At 41.4% G+C, this 10,593-nt stretch overlaps 1 protein-coding gene across 1 annotated transcript in view; it reads right to left on the reverse strand.

The window, feature by feature from the left end:
- Positions 1-5,049, reverse strand: part of CMPK1 (cytidine/uridine monophosphate kinase 1) — an 87,360-nt gene extending 82,311 nt beyond the window's left edge. The window contains exon 1 of the mRNA XM_069232711.1: positions 4,805-5,049. Coding sequence (XP_069088812.1) covers positions 4,805-4,948 — 144 coding nt within the window. The 5' untranslated portion in view covers positions 4,949-5,049. The remainder of the gene's footprint in view (positions 1-4,804) is intronic.
- Positions 5,050-10,593: the final 5,544 nt, after the last annotated feature.

Consider the following 10,593-nt stretch of genomic DNA (forward strand, 5'->3'; position numbering starts at 1 on the left):
TGGAAATTAACATGATAAATGCAATGTTTTTTTTAGCCCCTTTCTCTCGCCCCCTGCTTGACGGATCACCCTGAAACTTTCCACGCACAACAAGAAACACACTGCAACACTTTTTCTTTTTTTTATTCTGTGAAGATTTGTCAAACGGTGCCAAAGATATAGGAAAGTCCAAAAAAAGCTTTTCCTATGGAAATATGGTCCTAACTATAACTATCTACTGGCGACTTCCAGTAGGTGATATATATATATATATATATATATATATATATATATATATTGTCCCAAAATATTACACAACTTGAATGATATTAATAAATAAAAGTTAATGGATCAACATCTCAAATAAACAAACATTTTATTAATTTCACAAAAATACAAAATCTAAATTAACGTAACCATGTTGTCCCTTGTCCCTGCTTACATTTCACATGTGTTACTTAATCTTGCATTCTCTATGAGTGTTTGCTTTTTCCAGAATGATGTTTCTCTTTTGTTTTCCAGCCTGCACATTACTCGTCTCCCCTCCCTCATAACCTGATTGCACAGCGAAAAACATTTCTAAAAACGGGCATCACGCTTCATTTTTCAGCACAGCGCCCGAAAGTCATTGGGGGTGTGTGGAGTTCAAGATTGCAGAGTGCAGTACCTTATGTGGACAAAAGAGGTCCTATGGGACCCCTTTCCCAGCATAGTGCACATTAGGACAGTAAATGTTGAAGGGTTTTATCCAGCCAGTATACTTAACCATGTTGCTCTTGCTTACATTTCACATGCTTTACGTAATCTTGCATTCTCTAGGAGTGTTTGCTTTTTTCAGGATGTTGTTACTTATTTTTTTTTCACAGCCACCATTTCACTCATCTCCTCCCCCTCAAAACCTATTTCTCATTTTCTGGTTCTCCAGCGCCACAAGGTCATACAAATGGCAAGAGCGCTATGCAAACATCATCACTTAACTGCATACAAAAAAAAAAGTTTAAAAAAAGTTTTTTAAAATGCCATTTTCAATGCCAAGAGCTCTAACTTTCACAAATACAAGACCGACTGCATTGCAAATGCTTGTTATAGTTGGGGGCTTGGCATTAGATGAGAGGCTCGCAGATACAGTCACAGAAAACAAAAACCAGTATAACAATGTCAAATTCTGAATAATAATAATAATATAAACGTTTTACATTGCAAACCACGTTTTCAAAAAACTCTTAACACGTCTCCAAACCTTGCAACGCGACCTGGGCAGCTCACTATTCAACGAACATAACGTTTCACTGGGCATCTTTAGTATTTATCGGTCTGACAGTAGAGTCCACACTCTTTAATAATACAAATATATTGCGTCATTTAGTTTCACCTATTCAATTAATCTAACTGCATGGGATCTTTCAACATGTGCTAGTCATTCCATGTTCCATAGGCTGCCCAGCCCTAAATTACACTCTGCAGCTCCACAAACACGAACGGTGACTAAGACAAAATTACACAGTGCTCTATTTGTAGCTCACAGTTCTCCTCCCCAAAGTTTACCATCCAAAATAAGAAACTCTCGCTTTAAAGCAAATTCAGATACATACGTGAGAAGAAAAAATGAGCTGCACTGTAATAAATGGGAGCCACTTTCCCTTGGCTATTCTTTTCATGCAGACCATGACTTTAAATTCTAAAACGATGTGTGGCGACATTAGACACTTACTGCAGTGGCTTGGCAATGACTTAACAAGAGTACTTCAAATCTGAGATTAGGCAGTGATGGGGATGCCTGTTTCGGCTTCCGATAGAAGGGATCCTGTCTTCTAACTAATCCGAGCTTCAAATGTACAGCAGCTCTCTACTGACATGTAATGTCCCCGCAAAATCAGTACTCAAGAGCTACCTGCACGAGGATTATATATAACATATGTCCCCCTAACTCCTTTGCTAATTCAGACCATACCTCCACTCTCCATTCAGCTTAATTGCCACGTTCATGACTTGTCAATATCTACAACACATCACTAAGGGCTACTTGTTCATCCAACTCCAAAAGAGTGGTGGTATCCTGCGACCAACTGCCTACAGGAGAAATCAGGAAAGCAATGATGACAAGAGAAAAGACAAGCGCAGACAGGGTATGAGCCTTAAAGAACACCGGGAGGGACACAAGACAAACAACTGTGATTCAAGAGAACTGTTGTCAAGCAAAGACAAAACCAAAAAGAAGAAAGACCAGACAGAAAACACAGAAAGGCCTTAGCACAAAGTAAAGTCAGAACTTGCAGCAAAGAAGTATCAAGACAAGGAACGAACAATCTGAAAGGGAAAGACAAGGCACAAAATTAAAGGGTAGTGAAGGACTTATGCCCAAGGTAAAGAAAGATCCAGGAGTACAGAAAGGCAGTGCTTAATTTGAGCAGGTGGGTTTCGGTGCTCCGCACGGGCACTTAATTGTCAACACTGGTGCTTGTGAATGTCTAATCAGACATGAGCACAACAGCAGTTGTTTATTAATTCAATATACATTAAATATGACTATTAGCTGCTGCCCAAGCCATTCGTATAGATTTCGGGGCCTGGATTAGTATGAATTGTCACACTTATAGGAGTGTGATTGCTGGTACTGTTGCTGGCAGGGACAATGTTTTGTGCAGGCTGCAGTGGCCTCCTGAAGAGGGCCCTGGCACTTATTTGGTTACAAATTAAGCACTGCATTAAGGCCAGGTGCAAGGCAAAACCTACAGAACAAATGACAGCTTTCATTTCCTCTGTCTAGGCAATTCGCTAGCTGCTGATAGGTCATGTGATTGCCATAGTGCTGAAATTGGGAAAAAAACAAGCTTTTCCTGCAAGCCTTACTTCATTAATTTGGAGTCATTGCTTGGACTGCCTTGAAACAAGGTTTGTCAAAATTTAGGAGGTTTTTAGCACCAAAAACTTTAAGCACCGTCTGTAAATCTGTAAAATTTTACATTTGCCAACACAGCTCAAACACACCAACCAGGAAGCCAATAAAACCAGGACTAGAATATCATCAGTTGCCAGGCGCACAATGAAGCTAGACTGGAGAGTCACAAAACATCCACATTAAGGTAAAGATACACCTCAGACTGCCATACAGACCAGGTGTCAGGTAAAAATTGACTGAACACTACTACATAACTCGGGAACAAAGAAAAGATGGACCTGAAGTGTACAGGTAAGTACAGTCTAAAGAGGGATGACGGCCCACGGTACTAAGTAGACCCAGTAGAATAGAAGTATCCTAGTACAAGATAAGGCAGAGCAGTGAGGAAAAATCTTTGGGTGCATAATATAGTCTGAAAATAACAAAAGAGCTCAGGCTCAAAACTAATACATGAAGTACATGAGGATCAGGGAACAACGTTAACATAGGCAACCATCGAGTGTCTTCTGAAAGAAGGCACCAAAGAGATTGACTCCCTGAAAACACAAGATGCCACATGCATGGTAAAGATAACCGTGGAAACAGAAAAGTCCATGGGGTGGGCAGCGAAGATATTCACAAAACAGGCAAATCAAGGGCAAAACACCTTTGAGCAAAGAAACGGGTCCACTTAGATGGCACGGACAGGACAGAACAGACAGGGAGAATAGGTTGAACCAGAAAAATGAGACGAGCACCAGAACCATCGCAGACCCAGCCCCTAGGGTGTAGACCGCTAACAATTAACACAAGTCTAAATGCTACGAAGTGGAATGATCGATCCTGATATACAACTTTGCCTGCATTGTGTGAAAAAGAGGTAAGTATGCCCCTTAGTGTTTCCTAGCCTTGTCGGCCTGTGCTAGCATAGCATCCTGGGTGGAAAGAAATTTCACACCCTCACAACTGTACGAAATGAGGCAGCAGGGGGGCATTAATGTTCACAGATCAGTTTCTCACTATTTACAGCAGATCAGTGGCTAGCCACTGAAAACAAACATCAAGTTACCACCCCCAAATCACCTGAATCACCCACGCCTTAGATCCATTACGCTGCTGCTAAGCAGTTGGTTGGCGAAATTGTTAAGCAACAGAAGGAAATAAGGGGGTGATGGAAGGAAAAGGATGGTAGCTGATGGGTGTGTTAATAATAGCACCCACAAAGTGTTAAAACATGATTAAAAGCACTTTAAACTGAATCAATATAGACATGTAGAAAAACATTGTCCTTTGCATGCCCTTACGGTAGATAGCTCTAGGTCCACCTCTGAAGGTCACCCATGGCAAAAGACGACCCCCTGACTAAAACAGAGAGGGGAAAAAACAGGGCAGATCCCTCACGAGAAGAGAGTGTGCATTTTTGTGCTGGTGACGTGGAGGGTTGAGCTGGAGTGTCCCACAGCTGACAATCTGATAAAAGAACAACAACAAAAAGAATACCACGAGATAAAACGCTAGAAACTGGAGGAGGGCGGATGTTTCGTGAAAACATGCATTAGAAGGTTTGGAATAAACCCCAGAATAGAGGTAATCGTGGCGTGTATCAGGAAGGGGGGGTCCATAAAATAATACGTGTTTTGGAAGGTGGATATGTGCCTTGGTGGAGTTCTTGGGATTAAGCCTCAGAAAACAAAGAGGCGCCTGGGATAGATGCTCTACGTATAACAGAGGGCGAGGTATGGTCTGAGAATGGACCAGATAGCGAGGTGGGGGAGCGATGCCCAATAATCATGCATTTAAATGAAAGCCCGCCTGATTTAGCGGCCACGTCAGTTAGTAGGTGGAAAAGTGGCACTCGGTCAGGAGATATGCGTTTTTTGCACGTCCGTGCTGCGGAACTGTGCTTGGATGGGTTGGAAAATGTCCCTTGTCTCTCCTCAGTCTCACCTCCACTATCTTCTCGCACTGGGTGCCTTTGCCGGCACCGGGCCCGCCCAGGACGAACACCACCAGAGGCTTCATGGCAGAGTTTAGGATACCGCGAAGAGTAGGAGGAATGCGGGACAGCGAGCCGAGGACACTCTGCAACATGCAGGAGCTGGTGAAAGGCGGCACAGGACACACCCGAGGCAGGGGCGGTACAACCCGGCCTCCACAAGCCAGGAAGCCAGAGCAGGACCAGAAACCGGCAGGGAGGAGGGCTGCCGACATAGAAGATAGACTGCATTGGGTACCCTGCTTCGAGTTTGACACCAGGGCAGAACTAAATAATGTTATAATAGGAAGTCTGGTGCGAATACATTATATTTCCACTACTTGTTACTATCTATCACAACATATTTTTCAACGTACAGAATATTGAAAATTACTTCTTAAATATAACTGATATCTTATAAATTGAGACGAAAAATCAGTCACTTGAAGATGGCCGCCGCCTTTCAAAAGGGTATTTAATTACATTCTACATCCTCCTTCGAGTCAGCCATGTTGGGAAGAAGCGATTTCTAAGAAAACTTCCGAGGAGCAAAGTGGTACACGCGTTACTAGCATTTCGTCATAGCGAGAAGAGCTCGAATTTTACTCTGGCAAGCGAACGAGGATTTCGTAATTAATTATAGAAAGCACACCTGCCTATTTCACGTTCCACCTGTTTTTAATGTCAGCGATTTCTATAAAAAGTTCTCACACGGGTCAAAGAGCTCGATTTCACATCTTTGTTCAAAGGGCAACTGGAAAGGTATTGATAACGCGTCCGTTTATGACTAATTTATTCACTTTGGGACTCGTTTTAGGCCAATTAATCTTTTGACCCTCATTGAAGACACATTAGGACGAAATAGTTAATCAACATTTCAATCAATACTTAAATAATGTCCTCAATATTTCAAATCAAATCATTAACATTTATAAAGCGCGCTACTCACCCGTGCGGGTCTCAAGGCGATATTTATTACAACAATGTATTTCACCTTAGTCAGTGACATTTAATAAGACTCAGAAAACCACCATGACCTTTCAGTCATGAATAACCACACCAGTTTAGTATGATTTTGTGATATTTATTCCCTATTGATTACAATTCTACTAGTAACTTTATTAGTCTCAAAACCAAGAAACACATTAGCATAGTTAAAATATGGCAACTCTGATAAGATTTCTTCAAAGCAAGAATCACGAATATTAGAACATAACACGGCGTAAACATAGGTTATTCCCAGCAGAGTAAGATTAGCGCATCATTCAACAAAGCATAGATTCAGTCATTTGTCTATTTGCGTCAGTTTAGTGAACCCCTCACCTAACCTCGAATTAGCATTGGCATGTTGGGCTTCATGCAAAACAATTTAGTAACACCAATTTGGAAAACATCTAGCTATGGTCTCTGTCAAAAGAAGCGGTTGGTACCTAGAAAGGAAAAGCAAACAGACAATCACAATTTCATTGTCATAGTTACCCTCCAAGTTTGGGTCAGCACTCGGGTTCAGTCTTCGTCTACAGGATATCAGTTGGTTCGCCTTCAGTCAGGAACTCAGTTCAGGCTGGAAGGGAAAAAGGGTACTTCCCTCATAAGGAGGTAAAGTATAAACGGGCAATCTAAGGACAAGGATGGTCCTAACTAAAATTAGCAAGTCACTAATCAAAGTGACAAAGTGTCTGGATCATAGCAAATCGCATCAGCATCTCCCCTAGTCTCTCGTCTCTCTAGTTCTAATTTACTTCCTGGTGTCAAGGGTTTTTATCCCCTTTTCGTTGTACATTCCCCTAAAATCTGGTTGGACAATGGGTTGCACCCAACTATCTTTAACCAATTAACTTTACATTAGCTCATCAAATTTGTCACTCCATAACAGTTCTCAGGCATTTTATTGGTCCTTATGATTGACGTCTTTAGCAGGTGGAATGTCCAGTATAATTTCATAGTCTTGTGGTCCTTTGCACATCTTTGGTCAGTGGCTCCATTGTCCGTACCGGTTTAGGCGACCTTGTACCTACCATTAATCTACACTGTTGCATTCAGCTAAAAATATTTCTACAAGCAGGATGAATTTCATGAGAACGATTTTACTACAGTTACATTCAGCTTCTAGTTTGGAAAAAACAAGAGTTCATGTCCCTTAGCAAGTCAGCACACTGCACGTTAAAAAAACACATTTAATATGGGAGTCAGGCAGCTGGGCCTTGACTCATGCTAACTAAGGCCTAATGTTTTAGTAGCAGCATTTCAGCAACATAACCTTTAATAATTAGTATAAAATCACCCTTTAATATATAATTTCAACATTATTAGTAATTTTCATTAGTCCCCGTATACATTGGTGGCCACTCCCCGTGGGCACATTTCAAGCGCACGTTTTAGCAGAAACATACTAATACATTTTCTATGCAGCATTATCACACATTAGTTCATAAACATTTCATGTTATATAATCAATAAGCTATGCTCTCTCAGTCCCTCCTCTGATGACCTTTGTCATCACACAAACCTTTCCCTTTTCAACCTTTCACCTTCCTCATCACTCTCATTTCGACATCTTGACCCTTGGGTGAACTTTCCCAAATTTCATTAAACATTTTCTCTCTTTCATTTTCTTCATTTCTTTTATTCCGTTTTGTCAAATTTCTCTTAATTCTTTCATTAATTGTGGATGATCCCCATAAACCCAATAAACAAATCAGAACAATTAGTAGACCCCCTAATATTTTTGCAAGAACCCCGTTTCAAATATTACTAAACCAATTCCCTACTCTGGTAATTCCTTTCCCAACTTTCTCCCAAACTCCAGGTTCCTTCAAATCCTTCAAATCTGCACTATCTCTTGTTAGGTTAGTAAGCATACCTCTAATCTTTTTGCTGTTATCCGGGATGAATGCACAACAATGGCGCTCATTAAGCATCCTACAGACTCCGCCGCTCTTCACTCAAAGAATGTCTAAAGCAAGCCGATTTTGAAGAGTCATAGCTCTTTCCGCAGCAAGTTCAGTATCCATCAGGAGTATAGCCCCTGTGAAGTTTGTCAGTATGTTATCCACAATAGTAGACAACTTTCAAATCTTTATGGAGTTTAAGATAACCCCTACTGAAGGAATTATGGCTCCAAATATGTCACCAACGACAGCAGCCGGTGACTCTCTCTTTTGTCTAGTATGTTGTAATTCAGACATTTTAGGAATTTGCTTTAAGTCATCAATCTGGTAGATCTTTGGGAAAATTATTCCCAAATAACATGTCCCCTACCATCCTTTAGGAAGACGGTAATAAGCATTAAGCCCACAAAAATAAAATAGATCCCAGGGATCGCTGGATCCTGTCCATTTAACATGAACGTCCATTTACTCTGAAACAAAAACACATGCCTACACTCACTCGTTCCCACAAATAAAGTGTCATGCTCAAATTTCGGCCTATATATACAAAGCCTACCTACATGTAATGCATCTATAGCTAATTTGCCTTGTGTCTTTATTGCGGTGTAAGCATAATCATTTGCATATGTGCGTTTCTCTAACCCTTTTTGTAGCCTTTCTTTCAGTGCTTTGCGTCTATCATCAGTGTGATCTAAGAAGCGCTTCTCTACAGGCGTTAGTAAGCTGGTTAAATTATTGTGGTGTGCATAAGCTGTCCCAAATGTCAATGTTGGCTCAAAGAAACCCCTAACTAATTTTATGCTATGTTCTTTAGCTAATTTATTTAGAAATTCAATCACAGGCACAAAGGAAAATACTACATCTAGATTTGAATAAAAATATTGCACATGTTCTTGATTATAGAATCTTGTTAATAGCAGACTACAGCTTATCCCATATGTTAGTGGAAGACTATTGTAAGTGACCCCTTCTTGTACTGACGTAGGAATCTTTGTGCACACATAACAATTCTTTGCATCCATTGTGTCAACATACTCATTCATCAAACAATAGAAGACATTAGTAGAAGGTTCCCCTTTTGAGTTAGTTCCTGCATGTAAGTATTTTGCATCCTGCTCAAATTTCTCCCACTGTGTTAGTGTAGCAGTTTCAGAATTTGAAGCTTTGTAAGTCATTTTCTTATCCATCCATGGCATTCCCACAATCACAATTATTATTGCACACACATCTTACCCTTATTACTTTTACCTCTCGTGTAAGCCATGATCTGTAAAGAATCAGGCAGCACAACAAACAATCAACTTTAGGAAGATATAAAACTCTTTTTGTTTTCAATGCAAAGTCTCTATTTCTCAGCAAATATTTACAGCGTTTCACTCACTCCATGACCCTTTTGTCAAATCCGGTTCAGCAGTTTGTCATAATCGGTTTTTCAAAGTCAATTCAGGTTTTCAGTGTCACATCCGGTAATTTATCAGTCTCTTTTCTCAGCTTTTCAGCTTTCAATTTCAATTCTCAATTTTAACACAGTCTCTTTCTGCAGTTGAATTCAGGTGCCGTAGTATTGACCTGGTACCTCTCGATCAAAACAGAATGCCAAGAATTCTTGTTGCCATTCAGCTGATGTTGCGTACGCCCATTCAGGACCTGCGTACCTTCTGTTTGCGACTCTTTTTCTTTTCAGTCTGCGTTCACTCTGCACCTATCTTTCACTGAGATCCTCCTTTCTAGTTGTATCTACTTCTTCCTCTATTGTATCACAAGGTACCACTTTCTCTCCTGCAGTTTGTGGCTTCGACCAGTTATCTCCTTTGTGTGTTTTCTTCCTGCTTGGCCTTTCAGAACATTGAACAGCGCCCTCCTCTTGTGCTATGGTGTTTTCTCTTGACAGACCTGCAAGTGGCTCAGGAGGAGTCAGTGCATTTTGACCTCCCTCTGCTTCCTCCCCCTTCGTCTTCAGGATCTGTTACGGGCTCAAGTTCAAACCCGAATCTGTCTGCTTCTGGGAGAACTTCTCTTTTCGTTGGTTCCCCTGTTACCTCAACTGAGATAGCCTCGCCGTCACCCCTCTGGAACTCACTTTGAGCGACTAAGCCGTCCTCAGTGGGCTCTCCTTCAGTCTCAGTTCCCCTTTGAATACTCTGAGACTGAGACTGAGACCCTGAGACTTCCTTCTCTGCAGTTGTTGTTTTGGACACTTCAAGTTCCTCATCAGTTGAGCACGTCACCTTCTTTGTGTGACTGGCATGTATCCAGTTTGGAACGCCTGCACATTTCACAGCAGTAGTTGTTGTCAGTATTACTTGACATGGCCCCTTCCAGCGCGGCTCCAGACACGACTTCCTCACGTGTTTCTTGACAACCACCTAGTCACCGGCTTTCAAGGTGGGACCTGGATCACTTATCGGTGGCAATGTGTTAGCCTCCACCTGGTGAGAAAAAGAGCGGACCACATCAGCCAAACCATTGCAGTAGTCCAACACCATATCATCTGTGATATTCACAAGAGCATTTGCAGGCACTGCGGGCAATCGCATAGCTCGACCCATGAGAATTTCATGGGGAGACAGTCCTGTTTTCTTGTGAGGTGTGTTTCTCATTGATATCAGTACTAAGGACAATGCATCTGGCCATTTCAGATTGGTAGCTGCATACATTTTTGCCATTCTTGACTTCAAGGTACCATTCATCTGTTCCACTAGTCCTGATGCTTCACGGCGATAGCTACAATGCAGCTTCTGCTCAATGTCCAATGCAGCACACAAGAGCTTAATCACCTCATTGACGAAGTGTCTGCCCCTATCTGATTCTAAAGAGATCGGGAATCCGAACCGTGGTATTAACTCCCTAAGCAACAGCTTTGCTACTGT

The sequence above is a fragment of the Pleurodeles waltl genome, chromosome 4_2 (genome assembly GCF_031143425.1).
Source record: "Pleurodeles waltl isolate 20211129_DDA chromosome 4_2, aPleWal1.hap1.20221129, whole genome shotgun sequence".
Classification (NCBI taxonomy): domain Eukaryota; kingdom Metazoa; phylum Chordata; class Amphibia; order Caudata; family Salamandridae; genus Pleurodeles; species Pleurodeles waltl.